The sequence below is a fragment of the Oryctolagus cuniculus genome, chromosome 17 (genome assembly GCF_964237555.1).
Source record: "Oryctolagus cuniculus chromosome 17, mOryCun1.1, whole genome shotgun sequence".
Classification (NCBI taxonomy): domain Eukaryota; kingdom Metazoa; phylum Chordata; class Mammalia; order Lagomorpha; family Leporidae; genus Oryctolagus; species Oryctolagus cuniculus.
The window spans coordinates 3802012-3828361 of NC_091448.1; the positions used below are offsets into that span (position 1 = coordinate 3802012).

Sequence of the window (26350 nt, forward strand, 5' to 3'; positions counted from 1 at the left end):
GCCTGGGACCCACCTGCTACGTTAGGAAGAGTCCCCGAGTGTGGAAAACTGTCTCTGGGCTCAGGACTGTGGTTCCGGGGGCGGCGGGGACCGAAATCCCGAGTCTGCCCTGGGTCAGACCTGCCCCTTCGCCTCGCCGAGGCCCCCAGTTTCCTCCTGAGCTGGGGACGCGCTGCCCCCAGCCTGCACTGATGGTCGGCGTGTGCTTCTGTCAACGGCGATTTAGGGCAGGGAGCCCGGCTGGGGTCACGTCACGGACCCTGCCGGCCGGCCCGCCTCAGTGCCGTGCACAGGCGCTGGATGAAGACTGGGAACCAGCCCGCTGGGGACCAGCCCTACACAACTGACAGCAGCCGGGCCCAGGTGGGGGCCCTCCAGGTGGGCGCCTCTCACATCTCCAGGGGTAGCAAATGTTAATTCGCTGTCTTTGAAAACGTGGGAACCCCGGGACCGGCTGAGCCCCCGGGGGTGCAGCTGCAGGTGCCCTTGGCCGAGCCAGGGGCTGCATGCTCGGGGGCAGGGCCGTGCAGCCCCCCCCCCCCCGCACCCATGGGCGTCACCTCTGGGCGTCCTTAGCAGCTCTGCTCTGTCCTCCTCAGGCTCCCAAAGTGCCCCTGGTGTGGCCCCAACATCATATTTGGGACGTCCTTATACTAGAAAAAAAAAATTGTTGACCTGAAATCCACATTTACCTGGTGTGTTCTGGAAGCCCCAAGGCCGGGAGGACTGGGCAGGCGGGGGACGGGCCTCACTGTGCAGGGCAGAGGCAGTGCCCAGGGTCTGGGTAAAGCGGAAGACACACAGGGGCCCGGTCTTCCCCCTGCCAGGTCTTCCTTCTGCTGTGCGCACGCGGATGTGTGAGGCCATCCTTAAAAATAAACTGGTGGTGACAGCAAGGAGTGCGTGACTTTTTAAAAAATATTCATTACTGTTGTTTGTTTTAAAGTTTTATTTATTTACTTGAGAGGCATAGTTAAGAGAGAGAGAGAGGGAGAGACACAGAGAGAGGTCCTCCATCTGCTGGTTCACTCCCCAAATGGCTGCAACGGCCAGAGCTGAGCCAGCAGGAGCCAGGGGCTTCCTCCGGGTCTCCCGCTGGGTGCAGGGGCCCCGGTACTTGCTCCATCCTCTGCTGCTTTCCCAAGCACATTAGCAGAGAGCTGGATCGGAAGTGGAGCAGCCGGGACTCAAATGGCACCCACATGGGATTCCACCACTGCAGGTGGCGGCTTTACCCACTAGGCTGCAGCGCCGGCCCCGGAGTGCATCTCTTTTAAAAGATGTATTTCTGGGCCGGCGCCGTAGCTCACTAGGCTAATCCTCCACCTTGCGGCGCCGGCACACCAGGTTCTAGTCCCGGTCGGGGCGCCGGATTCTGTCCCGGTTGCCCCTCTTCCAGGCCAGCTCTCTGCTGTGCCCCGGGAGTGCAGTGGAGGATGGCCCAAGTCCTTGGGCCCTGCACCCCATGGGAGACCAGGAGAAGTACCTGGCGCCTGGCATCGGATCAGCGCGGTGCGCTGGCCGCAGCGCGCCAGCCACGGCAGCCACTGGAGGGTGAACCAACGGCAAAAGGAAGACCTTTCTCTCTGTCTCTCTCTCACTGTCCACTCTGCCTGTCAAAAAATTTAAAAAAATTTTTTTAAATAAAAAAAAGATGTATTTCTGGGGGCTGGCGCCATGGCTCACTTGATTAATCCTCTGCCTTCAGTGCCGGCATCCCATATGGGCACCAGGTTCTAGTCCCGGGTTCTAGTCCCGGTTGCTCCTCTTCCAGGCCAGCTCTCTGCTGTGGCCCGGGAGTGCAGTGGAGGATGGCCCAAGTGCTTGGGCCCTGCACCGCATGGGAGACCAGGAAGAAGCACCTGGCTCCTGGCTTTGGATCGGTGCAGCTCTGGCCGTAGCAGCCATTTGGGGGGGGGGGGTGTGTGAGCCAACAGAAGGAAGACCTCTCTCTCTCTCTCTCTCTCTCTGTCTCTCTCTCTCTCTCTCATTGTCTAACTCTATCTGTCAAAGAAAAAAAAAAAAGATGTATTTCCGGCAAAATAAGAACCTCGGAAGCCTGTCTGGAGGCCTCCAGTTTTGTTTTAAAATATTTACTTATTTATTTGAAAGACGGAGCTACAGAGAGAGATCTTCTATCCCTGGTTCACTCCCCAAATGCCCACAACAGCTGGAGCTGGACCAGACCAAAGCCAGGAGCCTGGAATCCATCCGGGTCTCCCACGTGGGTGCCGGGGCCATCTTTTGTTGCTTTCCCAGACACGACAGCAGAGCTGGATCGGAAGTGGAGCAGCAGGGACTCGATTCAACGCCCACATGGGGCGCCGGCACTGCAGGTGGTGGCTTAATCCAGTGCACCACAGCGCCAGCCCCCAGCATCCAGTTAAAAAGAAAAAAAAAAAATCCTGGGCTGTGAAACCCGCCAGACTGGGGAGGTAACGTGGGTGCCCCAGCCCCACCCACAGCAGGCCAGGCCTGCCCAGGGCTCCCCAGGCCTGCCCAGGGCTCCCCAGCCCCACAGCCAGCGGGCCAGGCCTGCCCAGGGCTCCCCAGGCCTGCCCAGGGCTCCCCCACCCACAGCCTCCTCCTGGCTTGCTGACTTTGCGGCAGTTTCTTGTGTCCAGGTGGCACCTGCTCTGTCCAGTCCCCCTCCCCAGCTGCGTCAAGTGCTCAGGGCCATTCCCGGCCTGGGACCCTGCCAGCTGGGCCCCCGGGAGCTGTCACTTACCCTCTCTGATCTTTCATTCTCCGAGTCATGACATGCACGGTTGCCACGGTGCACAGGTGAGCCCACGTGTGCAGGCTGGTCAGTCGCACCCTTACACGCGTGCATTTTTCTGCCAATGCTATGATTCAGTAAAAGGGTTTATCAAAAATTCGCAGTAATTTCAACTAGCCAAGAGGGTTCCGGGAGAGGGAACCCGGCGCAGTGCATCTCGCAAGGCAAGGACCTCTTATCACCTCCCACTCTGCCGAGGGAACAGGGACTTGTTCTTTGTGGGTCGTCTGCAGCTGGCAGCGCCCACCCCAGGGTGGGGGCGGGGGCCTTCGGCTGAGCTCACATTTGGGTCAGTTTGATGAGGTTTTATTTTTTTAAAAAATTAACCTTCAAACCCATTGCATTCCAGGAAGCTGAAAAATGACACTGGTTTTCTATTTTTAATGTTCTCCCAATAAAAGAAAATATTTAAAGCATTAAAAGAAGCCATCTTCAAGTCACCCCACACAGCAAACACAGATACACTTTAAACAAAGAAAATGAAAAGATATAGCCACAATAAGAAGAAGAAGAAGAAGGAGGAGGAGGAGGAGGAGACGAACCCTAAGATAACGGTCTCCATGTGACAGGCACGAGACACGAGGCCTGGAGCCGGCCCAGCTCTGCGAGGGGCAGGGCGGGGTCTCAGCTGTGCACCTGCAGTGGCGGGGGAAGAGGGGGCCGCAGCTTCTGACGCCGTAACGCCCGGGGAGCCCCAGTACCCTCCAGGAGCTGGGAGCACTGGCTGCTCCGGGGGAGGGAGGCGGGAGGGGAGACACCAGCAGAGGCCGCTCTGGGAGAGGAGATGAGGAGGGAAGAGACGGAGAGACGGAGAGACGGAGCGAGGGGGGGGGGAGAGTCTACTCCAACCTGACCCCAACACACACACACACACGAGGGGGGAGAGAGAGTCTACTCCAACCTGACCCCAACACACACACGAGGGGGGGAGAGAATCTACTCCAACCTGACCCCAACACACACACACACGAGGGGGGAGAGAGAGTCTACTCCAACCTGACCCCACACACACACGAGGGGGGGAGAGAGTCTACTCCAACCTGACCCCAACACACACACGAGGGGGGAGAGAATCTACTCCAACCTGACCCCAACACACACACACACACACACACGAGGGGGGAGAGAATCTACTCCAACCTGACCCCAACACACACACACGAGGGGGGAGAGAGTCTACTCCAACCTGACCCCCACACACACACGAGGGCAAGGACGTCAGGGAGAGGGAAGAGGGGAGAGGGAGAGGGGAGGGGGGAGGGGAGAGGGGAGGGGGAGGGGGGAGAGGGGAGAGGGGAAGGGGAGGGGGAGAGGGGAGGGGGGAGGAGAGGGGGGAGGGGAGAGGAGAGAGGGGAGGGGGAGGAGGGAGGGGGAGGGGGAGGGGAGGGGGAGGGGGAGGGGAGGGGGGGGGGAGGGGGGAGAGGGGAGGGGGAGGAGGGAGAGGGGAGGGGGAGGAGGGAGGGGGAGGGGGAGGAGGGAGGGGGAGGGGGAGGGGAGGGGGAGAGAGGGGGAGGGGAGGGGAGGGGACAGGGGAGGGGAGAGGAGAGAGGGAGGGGGAGGGGAGAGGGAGGGGGAGGGGAGAGGGAGGGGGAGGGGAGAGGGAGGGGGAGGGAGGGGAGAGGGAGGGGGAGGGGAGAGGGAGGGGGAGGGGGGAGAGGAGAGAGAGGTCTTCCACCTGCTGGTTCACTCCCCAGATGCCCGCAACAGCGGGGCCTGAGCCAGGAGCCTGGAGCCCCGAGCTCCCTGCAGGTCTCCCGGGGGGGTGGCAGGGACCCAGCTCCTCGAGCCATCACTGCTGCCTCCCAGGGTGCGAGGCAGGAAGCTGGAGTCAGAAGTGGTGCCGGGACTCGAACCCGGGCTCTCTGATCCGGGACGTGGGTGTTTTAAGAGGTCTTAAAATCCGGACGCAACGCCCGCCCCTGAAGGTATGGTGCCTGCACTTGAACTCAGTGGACAGCGTGTACGGACTGGGCCTGGGGAGCAGGGAGGGCCGCGTGGGCAGATGCGCCTGGGAGTGGCGCTCGGATGGAGCGGACGAACGGCCAGAGTGAGGAGTGACCGGGGCAGCGAGGACAGATGGAGGCGTCCAGGTGGGAACGAGGGACTGAGGCAAGGCCAATGTCAGCGCGACAGTGGCTGAGACTTTTCTAAGATTTATTCATTTATTTGAAAGTCAGAGCTAGAGAGAGAGAGAGAGAGAGAGAGAGACGCTTCCATCCGCTGGTTCACTCCCAAGATGGCGGCAATAGCCAGGGCTGAGCCAGGCTGAAGCCAGCAGCCAGGAGCTGCTTCTGGGTCTCCCATGTGTGCGGGGGCTCAAGCACTCGGGCTACTTCTGCGGCTTTCCCAGGCCATAGCAGGGAGCTGGGTCGGAAGTGGAGCGGCCGGGTCTCGAACTGGCGCCCCTATGGGATGGCGGTGTTGGGGGCTGAGATTTTTCAAAACCAAAAAGAGAACTGGGTCTTCAGCCAGAGGACAAGCAAGCATCTGCGCACAGAGACTTTGTAGCAAAGCCGCAGCCCAGGGTAGAGAGAATCAGAGGCTGCCAGAGACAGAGACAGACAGACAGGAGAGGCAGAAATGGCCCACACAGACACCCGAGTGGAGTCTGGAACGTCCACATCAAAACCTCAACCTGGAAGCTGACACCGAGCTGCAGGGGGCAGGGGTGGGTCCGCCCTTCCCCTCCTGGCCCCTCCCCTCCCAGCCTCTCCCCTCCCTCCCTCCATGGAGCTCCCTCCCCCTCCCCCATCCAGCTGCACCTGCGGCTTCCCTGTTGCCTGGGGAACAAGCCCTCCTAGGCGCCTCCCACCTGCCTCTCCCCCAGTCTCCTCCACACCTGACGCCCTCTGCCCTGGGAGACGCTGGCGGAGCAGCATGAGCGCCACACACCCCGCCCCCGCCCTGGCAGCACCAGCCAGGCTTCTGCCCTGTACCACGGCAGAGCACAGGCCAAGCCCACCCAAGAGCCCTGCGCTCCCTTCTGCCAACGCAGGCCGGGCCCCGAGGCTCAGCGAGCGCCCAGGAGAGGACCCGGGCCCTGGCCCGGCCCGAGCTGCTGTCTTGGGATGCCCGCTCTGGGCTTGGGCAGGGAAGCACCGGCCCAGGGTCCCCCCAGCGAGGGCCTGGCACACCCTGGAGCTCACCGCACGTGCACTCGCGCACGCCTCATCCCATCGCAGATTGGGGGCCGGAAGCCCGGGAGCGGCCAGCAGCTGGGCCACGCTCCTGTGGCCTCCCTTCCCCGCCCCCCTCCTGCTTATCTGCACCCAGTGCTTGTCCTGAATGTCTGCTTCCAGCTGCACCCTAAATCCCAGGCCCCTGGGAGCCCCTGTGGGCAGGGCGAGGGGGAACCCGCCCTGTGCACCCACAGACTTCCACACGGCCACGGCCTCCTGGGAAGAGGTCCCCAGGCTCCTCCTCGCGAGGCGGGGACCCAGGGGCTCAGGGGGTGTCCACCAGTGACTCCATCCCTGGGAAATCACAGGTTGGTGGAGAAGGTGGGCGCCTGGTGACCCACGAGGAGCCTAATACCCACTGGGAAGGGACGGGCCCCAGACGGCGATGCCAGGGGCCTGGGAGCAGGCTGGCCACCGACGCCCTAGCAGGAGAGAGGGTGGGCAAGGGGTAGCGGTTGGGCCCTGGCAGCTGAGAGAGGCCTCCTCTTCCCCGGCCTGCCCCCCCGACGCTGTGCCCCGGCCGGCAGCCCACGCAGGGAGAGACAGGCCCCGCGCACACCCCAGCTTTGGAAACCTTCCAGGGTTCACGTTCCTGGGCCAGGCTGAGCTGGGATGAGGGTGTGTGGGCTGGCCAGCAGCAGGGCGGGGCTGATCCACCTGTGTGCTCCCTCCCCGGGGCCCTGCCCCCGCCCCCACCAGGGCTGGGTCCACCAAGATGCCCCTTGTGGATGGGAGAAGACAGCAGGAGGGAGAGAACTGGCTGCCGGGTCGGGGGCGTGGGCGGCAGGCCCTGGACCAAAGGCTGTGGCCGACCCGGCCCCCAGCCAGGGATCCACCCCAAGACCCCCAGGTCCCCCTCCAGGCTTTGGACTGGGCAGGCTCAGCCCCTGAGCACAGAGCGGGGTTGGGGTCTCAGGGGCCCATGGGGCTGGCTCCCAGCTCTCACCCTCCCAGCTGGTCCTCATCCTTGCTGGGACCACCGTGGGGGGCCAGAGGCCTCACTGTGGGGTCTGGCCTCCAGGGGTCCCTGCCAAGGGGGTTTCTCCCCTCTCTGTCTCTCTCCAGCTTCTTGGTGGGGGCAGGGGGCCTGTGAGTGGGGTCCAGCCGCCTTCCACAGGATGCGCCATGGGAGAGTAAACGTGGCCCAGGATCCCACAGCACCCGTGGTGCCCTGTCGAGAAGGCTCAAGCCCTGGAGGCTGTGCGCTGGCCGAGACCCGGGGCCAGACCCGTGCGACCAGGCCCTCGGCTCTGCACAGGAAAAGCTTCCGGGCCCCAGGGCCTTTGTCCCTTCGAAGTGTTTGGAGACTGCTCCCCCCAGGGCCCCAGGCTCAGGCACCCAGGTCTGATACTCAAGATAATGATACTTATTGTCGAAAAAGATGTAATGATGTGGAAGACAGATGACAGACGGGAGGTCTCTCACTGGCTGCTTCCCTCCCAAAGGCCCACAACAACGGAGGCTGGGCCAGGTCAAAGCCAGGAGCCAGGAACTCCACTGGGGTCTCCCACGTGGGCGCAAGGGCTCAGCTGCCTGAGCCGCCACCTGCTGCCTTCCAGGTGCACCTGCAGGAAGCCAGGTCTGAAGAGGAGTGGCCAGGACTTGAGCCAGGCACTCTGAGACACAGGCATCCCTGCTATACCACAGGGCCGGCCCTGGTACTGGCATTTAAAAGGGAAGAAGTTGGCCGGCACCACGGCTCACTAGGCTAATCCTCCGCCTGCGGCGCCAGCACACCGGGTTCTAGTCCCGGTCGGGGCGCCGGATTCTGTCCCGGCTGCTCCTCTTCCAGGCCAGCTCTCTGCTGTGGCCAGGGAGTGCAGTGGAGGATGGCCCAAGTGCTTGGGCCCTGCACCCCATGGGAGACCAGGAGAAGCACCTGGCTCCTGCCTTTGGATCAGCGTGGTGCGCCGGCCACAGTGTGCTGGCTGCAGTGGCCACTGGGGGGTAAGCCAAAGGAAAAAGAAAGACCTTTCTCTCTCTCTCTCTCACTGTCCACTCTGCCTGTCAAAAATAAAATAAATTTAAAAAATTAAAAATAAGGGAAGAAGTAACGCAGAGTGACGGGGTCACTTAAAGTGCAGAAACACTGGTGGCAGCAGACGTGGGAAACCTGTGTGAGCCCAGGGCAGCCGCTGAGAAGGCCACGCAGCACACACTCAAAGGCTCTAAGTAAGCCAAGATGGAATCCTAAAAATACGCCGCAGGAACGGAAGACGGGAGAAACAGGAAATAAACAGAAAAAAAATAGTAAAATGGGAGTCAGCCTTGCAGGCCGGTGCTCTGCACAGACCAGGGAAAAGTCAGACTGCAGAGTGGGCTGCAAGAGGAGCCATCTGTGCACCAGGTACAAGAAACTCACTCACGGCCCGCGCTGTGGCGGAGCGGGTAAAGCCGCCGCCTGCAGTGCCGGCATCCCATGTGGGCGCCGGTTCGAGTCCCGGCTGCTGCACTTCCGATCCAGCTCTCTGCTGTGACCTGGGAAAGCAGTGGAAGATGGTCCAAGTCCTTGGGCCCCTGCACCCACATGGGAGACCGGGAGGAAGCTCCTGGCTCCTGGCTTCGACCTGGCCCAGAGCCGCAGCCATCAGCCCTGTGCGTGGACACAGGAGCTCCAGCAGGTGGCGCCATCACCTCTGGAATGAATCCGGTGGCTCCAGCGCACAGATCCTGTCCCCAGCAGGCGCCCACCCGGGCATCACCTCCTTCTAGGTGTAGGGGGGCACTGCTCGTGTCAGACCACCCCCACCCTCCCCTTCCCACACACCCGGGTATCGGAGAAGCGCACACACTTGGCCTCAGGCAGCCGTGCTGTGTGTTCAAGTCCCTGCCGTGGCTCCGGGCCCCTCGGGTCTCCCCTGAAGGATCGCTGGCCCCAGGGCTGCTTAGAGGGGCAGCGGGAGAAGAACCGGGCTCAGTCGGGGCCCTGGTTAGGAACTATGTCCCAGCCCTGTGCTGGCTGTGCTGAGTGGCTGGCGGGCTGGGGACCCCGTCATTCCCTGCTTCAAGGAAGAGACAAAGGGACAGCAGGACAGGTCACCAGGAAGAGGTGGAGAGCAGTGACTTCCCGGAGTTACCGGCACACGTGCACACACATGCACACGCATGCACACACATGCAGCACACATGCCAACACCCACACGCAGACACGGACATACACGCACAGCCACGTAGACATGTACACAAATACACGAATGCGTGCACACACCCGTGCACACACAGATGCATGCACAAGGCAATGCTTACCGTATACACACATGTACACATAGGCAGGCACATATATGCACACAGGATGCACACACAATGCATGCACACACACACCCCAGGTGTCCGGTGCCCCTGGGCTGCGGGCGACCCCAGCTCAGGGCCAGCCACCTTGTGGGGTGCTCCCTGCAAGGGCAGGGCCATACCGGTGCTGCCCGTGGCCTTCAGGCTGTCCCCTGACCGGCACTGAGCCAGGCCTGTGGTCAGAGAGCTGTGACGCGGACAGCAGCAGCACGCAGTGCACCACCCAAGCAGCTGAGCTCTCCTGCCACGGCCAGCCTGGGCCAGCCTGGGCTTGCCGGGTCGCCGGGACCCCCAATGTGCACCAGGGCCCTGCTACCACTGTGGGCGACCCACGGCCTCCGCCTTGGAGCAGGGGGTGACAGGGTCCCCGGGCCACCAGTCACTCAGCACAACGGGCACAGGGCTGACAGACACAGCTCCTAACCAGGGCCCCGCAGAGCCCCTGGTCCTCTCCCCACCCACCCAGGCCTCGCCGGTGAAACCCCCGCCCGGGTCGGCTGCTCCCTCGCTCCCCTCCCCACCCTGCCCCTGTTCTAGCTCTGAGCTCTCTGCCCCCAGACTACTTGGCTGAGGCCCCGCCCACCTGCGCAGCCGCCCCCCTGCACACTGCTCCCAAGGGTCTCAGGGAGCTGGCTGGAGTCTGGGGTCCGGGGCAGAGCTTCGCCCCCAACCCTCGTACTCCCAAACCCACCACCTTCCCGCAGAGGCTCCAAAACAAATTCTCACGCCGGAAGGACAGGGCTGGCTCTTCAGGGGCCACGTGAGGTCCTTGGGCTGCGCCCTGCACACCCTGAGCTGGGGACGTCAGGACCTGGGGCGCCCTGTCTGCCCCACCCCCGACGGCTCCCTCCGGCAGCAGCCACAGGGAGCTGGCAGGCAGTGGAGGCACCAGGCCTGTGCCTGCTGATGCTGGGGTGGGGGTGGGGTGAGGATCTCCCAGGGGAAAACACCGCTCCCACAGGCCCCCCGGGGCCCTGAGCATGATGGGAAGGCCTTGAGTCGTCAGGGTCTTCGTCACCGGCACAGCCAAGTCGTTGCCGCATCGCTGTGTCAGCGCCAGCTCTGAGGCTAAGGCCTCCACGTGGCAGCCTCCTCTGTCCACCCTTGGAGGGGCCTGGGGACTTCCGAGGCCGTGCGCCTGGCCCCGGGCAGGGCTGACAGCTGGAGCCCCACCGGCCTGCACTGGCCCGCGCCGGCCCACGCAAAGGAAGCATGCACGGAAAGGCCGTGGCCATCAGCCCCGCTCACGGTAACCAGCTGTCCGGACAGGACCGGGCCTGGACGCGAGGCTGCAGGGTGGAGCTGGGGGTGGGGGAGGCGGGGGAACAGGGGCTGCCCGCTGCCCGGCGCTCCCTGAGGTCCGCACATCGTGCGTGTGGCGCTGACTCTAGGGTCATAAAATGGGATGCATCCACACACGGGTCACACAGCGTGTCCCAGGAGAGGCAGACTCAGCCCGCAGGGTACCTGTGGCCAGGTGCCCACACGCACATGCACACGCATGCGCACACACACACTCTCCTCCCCAACTCCCAAATCAACGTGTCTGGGCTCTAAGAAAAGTCCCCGCCGTGCACAATCCAGAGAACACCCGGAAGCAATCACGGGAGATCTGGCGCTCGGGAATGACTGGCCCCGGGGGGTTCCCAAGGGCTCTGCCCAGAGCACACGGACACGCGGTGCACCCGGGCGCGGGGCTTCAGCATTTGTTGGTGACGATGACGGTGATGACGGCACCGAGCGGGCACGCGCCAGGCGCTTGTGCGAACACCGGCTTTACTGGGAGGCGAGCCCTCTGCCACGTGGCCCGCATGGCCTGCGGGGCCCGGAGCCTGATGTGCAGCCCTGGGCAGGGACGGCCCCCCTGGGAGAAGCCGCTGAGCCCACAGCCATTGCATGCAGAGCTGGGCTGGGGAGAGGCGAGGCCGGACGCGCCACAGGATACAGCTTCTGCCCAGGCCAGGGTGCGCGCACACCAGGCTCTGCACAGCCAAGGAAACTGACGTCGGCCTGGTCTGAGCAGTCACGGTTTCAGGGGCGTCGAGGGGACAGCAAAACCTTGGAGGAGTCCCGGGGGCACCTTCCACGAGCGCCACGCGCATCACAGCTCCCGGCCACGGGCTCCCCGTGTGGCTCTGGGCCCCGGGCCCTCCCCCAAGGCACGCAGCCCTGCGTCACATCAGCGATCCCCAACTCAGAGGATGTGGGGCAGCTGCCGACGGCGTCTCGCAGGGAGACCGGAGCTGCAGTGTGCAGGACGGCCCTGCCCCACCTGTCAGCGGCGCCCCGGCTGGGAGGCCAGCGCTGGACAAGCCCGCGGCCATCCCCGGCTGACGGGTGCACGGACGTGGGCGTGGTGCGGCCGCAGCGACGCTGGCCCCGGCCTGGAATCCTCTCCCACGGGGGCTTGGGCGCCACGTATTGCCACAGACAGAAACCAGCGTTCTTTGTGCCTCTTTCCAAGCTGTAGTGGGGAGGGGGCCCTGCGCTGGCTCCCCAGGCCCAGAGACAGCCCCAGCCCAGAGGGCCGAGCCAGTGTCCTGGAGGGATATCCCCGTGGGGCCGCCCCCACTCCGCTCCAGCGCACAATCTCCCCACAAGACTCTGAAACCTCACGGCTCCCAGAGAGGAGTTTAAAAACGCGGAGATACGGCCGGCGCCGCGGCTCACTAGGCTAATCCTCCGCCTGCGGCGCCGGCACACCGGGTTCTAGTCCCGGTCGGGGCGCCGGATTCTGTCCCGGTTGCCCCTCTTCCAGGCCAGCTCTCTGCTGTGGCCAGGGAGTGCAGTGGAGGATGGCCCAAGTGGGAGAAGCACCTGGCTCCTGCCATCGGATCAGCGCGGTGCGCCAGCCGCAGCACGCCAGCCACAGCGGCCATTGGAGGGTGAACCAACGGCAAAGGAAGACCTTTCTCTCTGTCTCTCTCTCACTGTCCACTCTGCCTTTCAAAAAATAAAAATAAAAAAATAAACAAAAAAACAAACAAAAAAAAAAACGAGGAAATAAAGGTGAATCGCTCATCATTCGGCTGCGGACTGAACGCGGGAGCAGGGGCGTCCCAAGGCCGGCTACCCAGCCACAAGAGGGCGCTCTGCCCACTGGGGTCAGGGAAGCTGTGGGCGCCGCTGTTCCTGCTGCCCCCACTTCAGGTGGCCTGCGGGCCCCAGCGTGCGTCCCCAGAGGCCTTCTCCAGGGGCTCCGGCACTGCCCGTCCCACCTCACTCCTCACACAAGGCTGCACACCTGCTGCACCCGGGGTTCAAATGCAGAGCAAACCATGGGAGGCCCAGGGGAAAACGCGGGAGAACTGAGCAGGGGGGAAGCAAGCGGGGTAGAAAACCTGGCCAGATGCCGGGACCACAAACATTTCCGGGGGTGGGGGTGAGGGCGGGGCCAAACGGCAAACACAGCTGCTCCCCGTCTCCTGGGGTCCCTGCCGACCCGGCCACCTCCTGCCCCTCCCCCACGACCTCTGACCTCTCTGAATGTGTCAGGATGAGCCCCTTCTGCAGTGGTGACAAAATAACCCGACCTCTCCAGGCGTGACACGGCACGGGTCTCCTCCCTCACCTAGCCCAGTGGGAGGGGCCGGCCTCGTGGCGAAGGTCAAGCCGGCGTCGCCAGCATCCCGTATCGGAGCGTCAATTCGAGTCCTGGCTGCTCCACTTCTGATCCAGCTCCCCGTTAGTGGCCTGGGAAAGCAGCGGATGGTGGTCCAAGAACCTGAGACCCTGCCATTCATGTGGGAGATTCCTGGCTCCAGCCTGGACCGACCGGTCCTGCCCATTGCAGCTGCCTGGGGAGTGAAGAGCAGAGAGATCTCTCCCTCTGTATCACTGTGCTTTTCAAAAACACAAATCGAAAGGAAGAGAAGGAAGGAAGGAAGGGAGGGAGGGAGGGAGGGAGGGAGGAGGAGCTGGTGTTGTGGCACAGTAGGTTAATCCTCCATCAGCAGCGTCAGCATCCCATGTGGGTGCCGGTTCAAGACCCCGCTGCTCCATTTCTGATCCAGCTCTCTGCTGTGGCCTGGGAAGGCAGTGGAGGATGGCCCACGTGCTTGGGCCCTGCACCTGCGTGGGAGACCGAGAAGAAGCTCCTGGCTCCTGGCTTTGGATTGGCACAGCTCTGACCATACGGCCATCTGGGGAGTGAACCAGTGGATGGAAGACCTCTCCCCCCCCTTCACTGTAACTCTACCTCTCAAATAAATAAATAAATAAAATCTTAAAAAAAGGAAAAAGAAAACGAGCAAAATATAGGAATAAACGCGTCACCAGCAAGGACCCAGAGCTAACGAGGACGCGGACAGTGAGCCGGTGGGGACAGACGGGTGACAGCCACATGGAGCCCCACCACACACCCGCCCAAGGGTAGAGATAACAAACCCCAGCCCCACAAACACGCAGAGCCCCTAGGCACCGGCAGGGCATAACTGGCTAGCGGCAGCGCCAAGTGCAGGCGAGGAGGCTCACACGTTGCTGCTGGGGGACCCGGATGCAGCCACGTGGAAAGCAGACGCTGCCGGCCGGTAAAGCTGGCCTCGGAACCTTCTAGAAAGCACTCAGCGACCGTGAGACCCAGCACTGCTGTCCCGGGCGCTCAGCCCCAGCGAAGCAGGAGTCTGAGTGCACAGAAAAACCTGCACGCAGATGTCCACAGATTCATGTGAAATGAAAACTGCAAACAACCCGCTGCCCTCCTGTGGACAAATGACCAAATGAGCTGGCCGGCAGGCACCGTGCTGCCAGGAGAGCCGCCGCCGGGGACCCTGGCATCTCTGAGAGCCGGGCAGGTCCTGCTGCCAGTGATGCACCCGGGAAGGCAGCAGACGGGGGCCCAGAGCCTGGCCCCTGCAGCCACGGGGTGACCCGGACAGTCCCCCTCCCCTCCCCTCCCCCCACCCCTCCCCATCCCCCTCTCTCCCTTGCTTTCTGGCGCTCTACCTTTCACATAAACGCATATATAAATAAACAGACCTTAAAAGAAAAATTCAACTGTGGTCGGCCCACCCCGCAGGACCCACCGAGCACTGACAGGGAGCGGAGCCCTGGGTCATGCGGCCACACGGGCGCCTCTCCAGGGAGTCACGTGTGAGAGGTGGAGCCTGTGCCTGGGCTCCGGGCTGTGGGAGTCGGGGCCGTGCAGAGAACAGGCCCACTGGGACGCACAGGGCTGCTCTCACGAGGTCACGGGGACCACGGAGACACAGTGGTGCAGGCCGGGACACACAGGGCTGCTCTCACGAGGTCACGGGGACCATGGAGACACAGTGGTGCAGGCCGGGACGCACAGGGCTGCTCTCACGAGGTCACGGGGACCACGGAGACGCAGTGGTGCAGGCCGGGACGCACAGGGCTGCTCTCACGAGGTCACGGGGACCACGGAGACGCAGTGGTGCAGGCCGGGGCCCGAGCTCCAGGGGAGCTGCTGGGGTCACGCCGTGCTGAGCCCCAAGGCCAAAAGCCAGAGCCCTGGTGTCCAGGGCAGGAGGAGGGGTCTCGGCCCCTCCAGGAGGGCAAGGTCGCCCTCCTCCACCTCTTGTGCTCAGGCCCTCGATGGGTGGGCTGCTGCCCCCTGCACCTGGAGGGACGGGGGGCGTGGACTTCTCCCCTTGTTCTATGGCTTCAAAGCCCATTCCTGGGACCTGCACTTGGGTCATCCTCCACTCATTTTCCCAGGCCATTAGCTGGGAGCTGGATCAGAAGTGGAGCAGTGGGGACATGAATTGGGACCCATATGAGATGCACGGTGGGTAAGGCTGCTGCCTGCAGTGCCAGAATCCCGTATGGGCACTGGTTCGAGTCCCGGCTGCTCCTCTTCTGATCCAGCTCCCTGCTGATGTGCCTGGGAAAGCAGTGGAGGATGGCCCACGTGCTTGAGCCCCTGCCACCGACGTGGGAGACCCGGATGAACCAGCAGGTGGAAGATCTGTCTGTCTCTCTCTGTCTCTCCCCAACTCTAACTCTGCCTTTCAAATAAGTATACAAATCTTTAAACAACAACAACAACAACAACAAACTCCTGAAAACACCCTCCCCAGCTCAGAGACGAAGTCTCACCAGCGGCCTGGTGTGGCGCCCAGAGGTTCCCGTGTTGGACACCTGGTACCCAGCGGGGGTGGGGGGCTGAGCTGGCTGGAGTCATGAGGGCTGAGAGGGCGCCCCCTCGGCAGGGGTTGGCACCACTCCTGCCAGTGAGTTCCATGAGGCTGGGCCCCCCGCCGGCCGGCCCGCCCTCTCTCTCCCCGTCACGGCTGCGCTTGTGGCACGTGAGCCAGTACTGTCCTGTGAGCCCCAGCCCCAGGGACCTCGTCACCGCGACAGGACACAGGCAGGACACGAGCTGTGTGATGCCGTTCACAAAATGAAACAAAGCCCCAGGCATGGGGGTCAGTGGGAGGGAGGGAGGGAGGGAGGGGCCCTGTGGTGGCCGCACCTGGACAAGGAAGCAGCCGGGAGGTCAAGTTCAAGTTCAGCCGGGGTGGGCTGTGTCCCTGATGGTGGCTGGGCTGGTCCCCACTCTGTACCGGCCCTGAGGGGCACAGGAGACCGGCCGAAGCCCCCGAGGTCTTGGGGAAGAGCTTCTGGGCTCCCTTTTGGGGGTGCTGGGGGCATTCTGGGCAGAAGGAACTGTAGGGGCCAGGGCCGCCCGGCAGGGGCGAGGGCAGCAGCGACCCTTGGGGCCTGGCCCTGGGCCACGCTCCCGGCCAGCGGAGGCTCAGCCACTCTGATCCTTTGACAAACAGCGGGCGCTTTTAGGAACGAGACTGCCCGGACTCCACCAGGAGCCGGCGGCTTTCAGTGCACAGTTCTCCTCCCGGGAACACACACCTACCAGGCCGACCCTGGGGGGTGACTGATGCTGTGCGTGCCCTGCAGGAGCTGGGGGAGGGAGGCCCCCGCCCTGACCCCACCCTCAGGCAGCTGTGGCCTCTCTGGCCGGGGGCTGGGGTTCTGCACTGCACGCAGACTGGAGACACGGAGGGGCTGGGCAGAGGGAGCCAAGGGCTCAGGGGCGGCGCCTCTCCCACACCCTCACAGGCACTGCCCTCGTCAGCGCCTCCCCCAGGGCAGGGAGCAGGGCAGCCCCCCCCAGGTATTCCAAGGTGGGCCTTGTAAGGGTGGAGCTGGACTCAGGGCCTGCTCCCCCACCTGGCCTCAGAACCTTCTGGAAACAGTTCTCCCAGGCTGATTGGCTTGGATGTGCTCCTACCTGCAGGGAGCAGCCTGAGGACCAAGGGGTGGGCGGGAGCCCCCCAGGCCCGGAGCCTCCCAAACCCAGCAGTGGGGGAAGGGCCCTCCTGCCGCCCCCCTCCCCTCCAGCTCCCCAGAGCGCTAGGGACACAGCTCCCTCGGGCGCTGGGCCGTAACCATCCAGTGGGCACAAAGTGGGCACCCATGCAGACCCCCAGGCCTGAGCCCATGGAGGGGGGAGGCGGCGCCACCCCCCATGCACAGCTTGAGTCCCCCCACCCGTGGGTGGGCAGTGGGCAGAGCCGGGTCAGCCGTGCTCCCGAGGGAGCTCCAGGGCATCAGGGCAGGGCTGCAGGGTCACCTGCTGTCCAGCTCTGCCTCTGTCCGGAAGCGGGGGGGCGGGCCCTGAGCCCCCCGACCCCACCTGCACCACAGCCTGCATTCTTCTAGGGGCCACAGAACATTTCAACTTTAGTTTTTTTTTTTGTTGTTTTTAAAAAATACTTTTTATTTACTTGAACAGAGCAAAAGGTAGATGAGCGAGCGACCCTCCACCCTCTGGTTCACTCCTCCAATGTCCCCAACAGCGGAGCCGCGCCAGGCTGCAGCCGGGAGCCGGGAGCCCCAGCCAGGTCTCCCAGGTGGGTGCAGGGCCCCCAGGCACTTGGGCTTCACCTGCCGCCTCCCAGGGTGCAAGATCAGGGAGCTGGATCGGACGTGGGGCCGGGACACAACCCCAGCCGTCCCAAGCAGAGGCTTAACCTACCGGCCACAATCCCGTCCCCACATTCTCTCTTTTTATTTTTTGACAGGCAGAGTGGACAGTGAGAGAGAGAGACAGAGAGAAAGGTCTTCCTTTGCCGTTGGTTCACCCTCCAATGGCCGCCGCGGTTGGCGTGCTACGGCAGGCGCACCGCGCTGATCCGAAGGCAGGAGCCAGGTGCTTCTCCTGGTCTCCCATGGGGTGCAGGGCCCAAGCACTTGGGCCGTCCTCCACTGCACTCCCGGGCCACAGCAGAGAGCTGGCCTGGAAGAGGGGCAACCGGGACAGAATCCAGCGCCCCGACCGGGGCTAGAACCCGGGGTGCCGGCGCTGCAGGTGGAGGATTAGCCTAGTGAGCCGCGGCACCGGCCCCCACATTCTCTTTCAAAATGCAAAGGAAATGCGTCCCCCAGGCTGAGCCATCAGAACCCAGACTACAGTGTGTCTGTGTCTTCCTCCTTCACTTGGAAGGCACAAGGTGACAGAGACAGAATTCTCATCAGCTGGGTCACGCCCCAGAGGCCCACTGTGGCTGGAGCTGAAGACTTCGTCCAGGTCTCCCGAGGGGGTGGCAGGAACCTGACCACTTGTGGTCTCCCACCGCCTCCCAGGGTCTACACCAGCAAGAGCTGGAGCCAGAAATCAGGCCCAGGTACCGCAGCACGGGGCGCAGGCATCGTGCCGGGTACTTAACTGGGCTGTATCAGCCTTTTAAAGATTCATTTAATTATTTGAAAGAGTTACACAGAGAGAAAGAGAGAGAGAGGTCTTCCATCCGCTGGTTCACTCCCGAATGGCGGCAACGGCCAAAGCTGAATGGATCCGAAGTCAGGAGCCAGGAGCTTCTTATGGGTCTCCCACGTGGGTGCAGGGCCCCAAGCACTTGGGCCATCTTCCACTGCTTTCCCAGGCCACAGCAGAGAGCTGGATCGGAGGTGGAGCCGCTGGGACTCCAACTGGCGCCCATATGGGATGCCGGCATTGCAGGTGGCACAGCGCCGGCCTGCAGTCTTGAAGGGACGGGCCAGGACCTGCGGGGATCCTGTCAGTCCAGATTCCACGCGGCTCCGTGTCTCTGCTGGACAGCCATGGGGCCAAGCGCAGAGCAAACGCCCCAGCCTCGCAGGCCCACAGAAGGTGGGGGTGCGGCTCACCCAGCAAACAGCCGGAGCTGACACTCACCCGCACGGCACCTGGGCCGAGGGGCCGTCGCTGGGGGCACTTCATTCCCTCCCCGCCGGCCCCCGTCACCCGCATGTCACCCGCATGCCACGGCTTCACCGTCTTTGGTCTGACCGCCAGGCGTCTCTGCCGCATCCCTCCCCTCCCCAGGGGTTGTCTTCCGCCGATCCCGTGCACCCGGGGGTCCCACAGGCTCCGCAGCCTCCTTTCCCGGGACAGCACTCCCTGCAGCAGCCGCGGCGGCTGGGCCGGCCCTCCGGGGTGCCAAGCCCCTCCCACTGCAGAGCCGCAGTGCCCACAGCTCCCCTGGGCGGTCCACTTCCTCCCATGTGGGGGGTCAGCGCGGGGACAGAGATGGGGACACATCTCAGGACTCGGCCTCCCCAGCGCTGGGACGAGAGGCCGGGCCTGGGAAGGCCACTGCCCAGGTCCCCTGCCCGGCTGTGCCCACGGCCCTGCTCAGGGCACCGTGCCCCCTGCACCCCTGCCCCCCTGCCCCCATGGCTGTGGCCTTGACCTTCCCCAAGCCGGAGGAGCCGGTGTGAGTGGCTGTGGCTGGTTTTATTCCAGTGGCAAGGATGAGCCTGCTGATGGGAGGAAAGCCACACAAACTCGCGCACACCCCAGGGCCTGGCAGACAGACTTCCAGAGCATTGAACTCACTTCCTCTAAGCACACCTGCTGCCCAGGCCCCGGCTCTCCTGACAAACAACCAGCAGGACGCACGGTGCTGCGGAGGGCGGGGAGGGGTCTGTCGTGAGGAGTTGGCGCCTGCGGTCTTGGAGCCCGAGGGCCGGAGACAGCAGGGCTCGGCCTGGACGCGGTCAGCGGGGGATCCCCTTACTCTGGGGGAGCTCGGCCTCTCTGGTTCTCCCTCCCAGCGGTGCGGGTGGGCACTCTGCCGATTCAGGCACATGCCTGTCCCAACAGCAGGGGCACCCGTGCCACCACTCCCCCTCTTAGGTAAGTCCCCCAGGGCTCCGGCTCTGTGGGCAGAGCTAAAAGGGACAAAGACCCGGTGGCCGCCCCGGTTCCGAGAGCTGCAGGCCGGGGTGGCAGGGACGGCCTCCAGGGCTCCCCGCGGCTGTCGCTTGGTTTCAGGTCCTTGCTGGAGCCCAGGCACCGTCAGGCCTTGGGTGTAGACTGGTCTGCCAAGAGGAAGGGGCAGGGCTTAGCTACAACTTCGGGTCCTGGACTGCACGTGGGCTTGGTGGCGCCTCCAGGGACGGAGCCGCCTCCCGCTCTCCCTACGGCCTCTCAGGGAGCAGAGCCAGGTCCCCCGTGTGCCCTGCCGTGGACACGCGGTGGTCAGGCCAGCGCCGAGGATCCGAGAGGACTCGCGACCATTCTGCCGAAGCTGGGTCCTGGTGACAGGCTGGCAGGCCCACGGGCAAAGTTGGAGCCATGGGAGGACAGGACGGGTCACAGCGTCTCGACGTGGGGCCCCTCAGACCCTGTCCGACAATCCTCCCGTCTGATTTATAAACCATCTTCTGCCACAGTCGCCGATTCCGACACGCCGCCTCCGTTCACTGCTAACCCTTCCTGGACTCGTTTCTCTGGGTCTGCCCGAGCGGTTAACCCGCTCCTGCCTCTTGGCTGTGTCCGGGGAGACTTTGTTCTCTCTCTGCCCCCATTCTCCGGGGAGGACGGAAACCCTGAGCACACGGTGGCCGTGCCAGGGCAGCAGCTCCCACCCTGCCCGTGGGCCCAGGACGGCGCTGGCTGACCCCCCACTGTAGCCCGTGGGCCCAGGACAGCGCTGGCTGACGCCCTCCTGCGACCCATGGGCCCAGGATGGCACTGGCCGACGGCCCACTGTGGCCCGTGGGCTCAGGACCGTGCTGGCCAATGCCCTCCTGCAACCCGTGGGCTCAGGACCGCGCTGGCCGACGCCCCCTGTGGCCTGTGCGACCGCTCCTGGAAGGCAGCCCCGGGCAGGTGTCTGGGGCAAGCGTCTCCCCTGGCTCAGCCCTCCTCGTGCTGGCCTCTGACCCGGCCTGCTGTGGGGCCCACGGGTGAGCCCAGCCCCATCTGGGTCTCTGCTGAGTTTCCCCAGGGGCCACGGCAGCAGCGGGGGGAGGGGGGGCGCTACGGCTCTCGTGTCCACAGTCACGGCCTTCGGCCCACACACCACCAACCTGCAGGTCACGTGGATCCTGCGGTTACTGGTTTATACCCATACCCCGCTGTCTGGGGGTTTCTAGGGATACCTCAGCACCTCACTGTGTTGTATGGGACGTCCACGGGGTTAATTACAGCGGAATACATAACAGAGCCACCAGGGGCAGGCCCTGCGGGGCGACCCTGGCTCCCGTGTGAGGACCAGCCAGCAGGTCCAGCTCCCTGCTGACGCGCCTGGGCCCTGCACCCACGTGGAGACCCGGATCGCGTTTCAAGCTCCTGGCTTCAGCCTGGCCCAGATGTTGGGGACATCCGGGGCGTGAACCAGCAGATGGAAAACATCTCTCCATCTCCGTCTCTATGTAACTCTAGCTTTCAAATAAATGAAAACAATTTTTAAGTGAATTCAGTGGCCCACAGGCTCTGCGATTTGTGAGCTGGTCGTTTTGGTGTGGGGAGGCCACTGCCACCTTCCCAGAATCCTCTGCCTCCCAAAGCCCTGGGTTTTGCTGTGCTCGGCCAGAGTTCCAGAGAGACCTCATCTGGCCAGGAACACGGGGTGGCCAAGGACAGACGCGGCCCAACAGAAGCAGGCGATGACCACGGTCTGGAACCTCCCATCTCAGGGCGGTGCTTCCTGGGACAGGGGAGAGGCAGCCGGCAGGGAGAGGGTGCTCACAACTCCGCTCACTTTCCACATCGCCCGCAGCTTCCGCGGGAAGCCAAAGGCCTGGAGGAAGCAGGTCTGGGCTGACCACAGCAGCGGCACTGGGGCAGGCCAGGGAGTTGCACGCAGGCCGTGCAGGTGTGAGTGTGAGAGACAGACACTGGGGCAGGCCAGGGAGTCGCGCGCAGGCCGTGCAGGTGTGAGTGTGAGACAGACACTGGGGCAGGCCAGGGAGTCGCACGCAGGCCGTGCAGGTGTGAGTGTGAGAGACAGACACTGGGGCAGGCCAGGGAGTCGCGCGCAGGCCGTGCAGGTGTGCGTGTGAGACAGGCACTGGGGCAGGCCAGGGAGTCGCGCGCAGGCCCAGTCTCCTCTCCACCAGCAGCAGGCTGGGAGGTGTGTGAGTGTGCACGTGTGTGAACGTGAGTGTGCACGCGAGTGTGTGAGTGAGAGACAGGGACACTGGGCGCAGTGGTTAAGACACTGTTCAAGACACCCCTACCCCACGTTGGGGTGTCTGGGTTCCACCCGACTCCTGCTCCCTGCTGACGCACCTGGGAGACAGCAGGGGATGGCTCATGTACTTGGGCCCTGCCCCGCATGCGGGAGACCCGGATGGAGTTCTGAGCTCCTGGCTTCAGCCGCCGACCCTGGCAGCTGAGGGCATCTGAGGAGTGTAAGAGTGTGTGTGGGGGGGGTCTGTCTTGCGACCAAAATGCAAAGTTCACTGTAAGACGGTGACCTTGGTTAGGACGTCACCCGTGTCGGAGGCAGGTGTCCCCGGCTGGCTCCTACCCCATGTCCCACCGAGGACAGGCCTGGCCAGGAAGCAGCGGCCCCTGCTCGGCTCCAGCAGGCCTCCGTCCAGCCAGCCCTGGGCTCCGCCGAGGCAGTGACCCGCGTGGCTGTGCTGGGCTACGGAGCTACGGCAACGCGGGCAGGCTGCGCCACGCTGAACTTTCTGAGGCACCTGGACACAGCCGTCTGTTCTACTACAGAAGCACTGCCGCCGGGATCACGTGTGATGGTCAGGGAGACCTCGCAGTTTAGGAAGGCGTGGGGGGAGGGGCTGGAGGGCGCGTTGCTCCACGGCCGCCCGGGACGCTGGCACCCCCGCCCTGCCCCATGCTTCCAGTCCAGCCTCTTGCTAATGTACCTGGGACACAGCAAGTGACGGCCCCTGCACTGCCACCCGCAGGGGAGACCCGCGTGGAGCACCCGGCTCCTGGCTTTGTCCTGACCCCGTCCCAGCTGCTGCAGGCATGGGGGAGTGAGCCACGGGCTGCTTCTAAATCAAAGCTTAGGAAATAAATGAATAAATACATAGCCCCGCAGCAGGTCCTGTGTAGAATGGCGGGGATTCTGAGCGCGGGTCCCCGGCCAATCCACCTGCGCGGCACGGCCGACCCCACGGCCCCACCAGCTCAGCGTCCCCTCCGTCAGGTCCCCTGGGAGCCTCAGGTCTCCGGGTGGCCGCCCACTCACAACGAGAAGACAGACATCCTTTTCTTTAAACAGCGTCACATTTATTATCGGTAACAATAAAAAATCTTTTAAAGACTATCAATCAGTATTGTATTACCAAGAGTGAGGTAACAGAGTTTACAAAACATTTACAGAATTTGATATGCAAATCATGAACCTGGGAGGGAAACCCCGAAACTTGTTAGTACTGGAAGGGGTCGCCCGCGGGGGCGGCCAGCTGCTCTGAGCCCCTACAGGCACCTGGGCCTCTCTGGGGCAAACTGTGCACGCGGACCCACTGACAAGGTCAGGTCTCCAGCCAGGGGGCCCGGCTACAACGCCTGGGCACGTGAGGACCGCCGGGTGTGGGGCCCGGCTACAACGCCTGGGCACGTGAGGACCACCTGGGCACGTGAGGACCGCCGGGTAGAGCGCTTCCTTGCAGCTGTCAGCAAAATCGCCATCTGAGACATGGGGGGGGGGGAGAGGGAGGGGGAGGGGAGAGGGAGGGAGGGGAGACAGGGAGGAGGAGAGAGAGGGAGGAGGAGAGAGAGGGGAGACAGGGAGGAGGAGAGAGAGGGAGGGGGAGGGGGAGAGAGAGGGAGAGGAGGGAGAGAGAGGGAGAAGGGACCCTCTTCAGGTCCTTACAGTTGGAGACAGGAAGCACGGACCAGAGCCACACAGGGCCCTAACTGCCCCTACAGCGTTGGACACGGCAGCACACAGCGGGGGCCCGGGCTGGCCACCCCAGCAGCCCACGATGGCTTCGGCGCGCCCCCAGGCCCTCCCCACCCTGCCCCGCAGGGTGCGCACGGCCTGCACACAGCTCTCCAGCCACATGTGCCCACCTAACGCCTTCAGAGGGGGGGCCGCCACGCCCCGCACGGCCACACACACACACACACACACACACACCAGTGTCTATCAGAGGCTAACACTACATGGCGTCTGCACAGACCCACAAACATGCTTCTCCCATAGAAAGCCAAAAGCAGGAGCCTGACGAGACGGGGCAGGCCGCGGCTCCCGCTGGAAAGGAACGCACAGGCAAACCGACGTGCCCCTGTGCAGAACCCTCCGCTCGCCCCACGCCGTGAGCACCACACAGCCGTGCACACGCACATACGTGCACGCACCCCCCCCCCCCGGCCCACGTTCCAGGCACAAACAAGCAGGGCCCAGCAGCCCCGGGCCGTCTGCAGCGGCACCACGGGCCTGCGGCGGGCTCCCAAGCGGCCACCGTGAACTCCTGGGCACCCGGCACAGCCTGCCCGCGAGGGGAAGAGCGGCCTGGGCCCGGGGGATGCGCTCTCCACAGACGGAGCCCCCCCCACCCCACCCCCACCCCCCCCCCCCCGCACCGCAGGGGGAGGATGCCCCGCCCACGTGCAGGCTCTGAACAAAACGCCAGAGAGCGCGGCGAGAGGAACGAGCAAGTGGCGTTTAATGACCGCGCTGCTTTCCGGGCGCCCTGGGGAGTGTCCGGAGCCCCGCCCGAGCCATCTGCGCCCGCTCCGGCGCGGCACCCGGCGCACTCCGGCAGGCTGCCCGGGGCCCGGGAGGAGAGGGCCCCTCCAGGGCTGTGCCGGCATCCACGGAGACGCGAGGAGCACGCCGCGGTGTGGGGGCCCGAGCTGGCGGCCGGCGCTCCGCGGGAGGAGGAGGGCGCGTCTCTGAAGGGGTCAGAGGAATTCGTGCACTGATGGAGGAGGTGGAGCTGGCTAGAAAATTTTTTGCATCAACATCTGAGACAAAGGCAGCCCCTTAACTGGTATAAAAACTACTTTTCTTTCGAGACAGCCCTTGTGCACTGGCCTGGACTTTGTGCGCACGGCACACAGAATCTATGGCTATGGAGTTAGTAGGGTCAGGAACCACTCCCCGTGTCTCGAGTCTTGGGATCACACGACTACGTTTACCGCCTGCAGAGCTATGGCCTATCTAGAGGGTGCCAGGAGTCTGCGCCACGGCGCCGCCGGCTGGCTGTTCGCGGAGACGCGGCGTCCCCTCCGCACGCTAGGCACCGGCGCCGCAGCACTACCTGGAAATCAGGGAGCTGGAGTGCGACTGGCTGGAGGAGGTGGTGGTGGCGCTCAGCTGCGAGAAGCCGCTGTGACTGGACTCCAGGCTGGTCATGGAGCCTCTGCAAGGGCACAGCGGGGCGGTGAGGGCCCGCCCCAGCCCCGCTCCCGAGCCCCGGCCCTGGGTCCCCGCCCCCCGCCCTGAGCCCCGGCCCGAAGCCCTGCCCCCGAGCCCCGCCCCGAGCCCTCCGCCCCAGGCCCCGCCCCTGAGCCCCGCCCCAGGCCCCCGCCCTGGGTCCCCGCCCCCCGCCCTGAGCCCCCGCCCGAAGCCCCGCCCTGAGCCCTCCGCCCCAGGCCCCGCCCCCAAGCCCCGCCCCGAGCCCTCCGCCCCAGGCCCCGCCCCTGAGCCCCGCCCCGATCCCCACCCCTGAGCCCCCGCCCCAAGCCCTCTGCCCCCGAGCCCCGCCCCCAGCCCCCCCCCCGCCCTGAACCCTGCCCCGAGCCCCGCCGGAGCCCCGCCCCGAGCCCCCCACCGGAGCCCCTGCCCTGGGTCCCCGCCCCTGAGCCCCTGCCCTGACTCCAGGCTGGTCATGGAGCCTCTGCAAGGGCACAGCGGGGCGGTGAGGGCCCCCCCCCGAGCCCCGCCCCCGCCCCGGCCCCCCCCGAGCCCCGCCCCCAGCCCCCGCCCCCGAGCCCCGCCCCGGGCCCCCCACCCTCTCCCTGCTTCTCAGTGGGGCGGCTTGTCCCCAGCAGGTCAGCCCTCCCCCCCCCCCCCCCCCCCGCCACCGTCGGCTCCGCCCCATCCCCGAGCTCCTCCCCCAGCAGCCCCCCCACGCACAGCCCGCACCTGAAGTCCTCGGAGCCGATCACTTCCGTGTAGTACATGACCTTGCACTTGTGGGAGGACACCTGCAGGGAGGCCAGCACGTCGTCCACGCGGGGCAGGCTGGTGGTGGCGCAGGCCGGCATGCTGTGGAACTTCCACTGCAGGATGTAGAAGCCCGGCCAGCGGGTCACGTGTGAGCCCTGCGACAGGGAGCCGGCGTCAGCTGGGGGCACCTGCTCCCAGGGCCGCGGGCGGCTGGGCCTGTCTCACGGGCTCGCTCTCAGCAGCGACTTCGCAGGAACGAAGACCTGCTGCTCGGTGCGCTATCAGCAAGTGGCTCAGCCCCGCTCCTCCCTCTGCCGAGCGGCCACCCCGTGCCGAGGCCTCTGTGGGGTACCGGAGGGGCCCCAGCCATAGGCGCCACGTCTCCCCCGTGGAGAGGCGGCCACGTGTAAACAGGTGCCTGGTGGGATCGGCAAAGGTCCCCGGGCTGGGCCAGACGTCACCGCCTGTGCTAGGCCACCATGTGTGGCTCTAAAGCCCGTCCTTTAGTCTCTATGGAACCAGAGGCCGTGACGGCTCTCAAATGTGCGTCACTTTAGAAATGGGATAGGAGGCCGGCGCTGTGGTGTTGTGGGTAAAGCCGCCGCCTGCAGTGCAAGCATCCCCTATGGGCTCCGGTTCAAGTCCCGGCTGCTCCACTTCTGCTCCAGCTCTCTGCTGCGGCCTGGGAAGCAGGGAAGATGGCCCAAGTGCTTGGGCCCTGCACCTGCGTAGGAGACCGGGAAGAAGCTCCCGGCTCCTGGCTTCAGATCAGCGCAGCTCCAGCCATTGCGCCCAATTGGGGAGTGAACCGGCAGATG

General features: G+C 64.5%; 1 protein-coding gene across 6 annotated transcripts in view; it reads right to left on the reverse strand.

The window, feature by feature from the left end:
* Window positions 1-22680: 22680 nt before the first annotated feature.
* SEC14L1 (SEC14 like lipid binding 1) overlaps window positions 22681-26350 on the reverse strand; it is a 60159-nt gene continuing 56489 nt past the window's right edge. For 4 of the 6 annotated variants that reach the window (XM_051827996.2, XM_070060244.1, XM_070060242.1 and 1 more), the window contains exons 15-17: window positions 25509-25687; window positions 24682-24783; window positions 23219-24361 (exon numbers count right to left, since the gene is read on the reverse strand). In XM_051827996.2, coding sequence (XP_051683956.2) covers window positions 23578-24361; window positions 24682-24783; window positions 25509-25687 — 1065 coding nt within the window. In that variant the 3' untranslated portion in view covers window positions 23219-23577. Of the gene's footprint in view, window positions 23105-23218; window positions 24362-24681; window positions 24784-25508; window positions 25688-26350 lie in introns of those variants that run through there. The other 2 variants (XM_051827997.2, XM_070060245.1) reach the window with 1 other exon arrangement.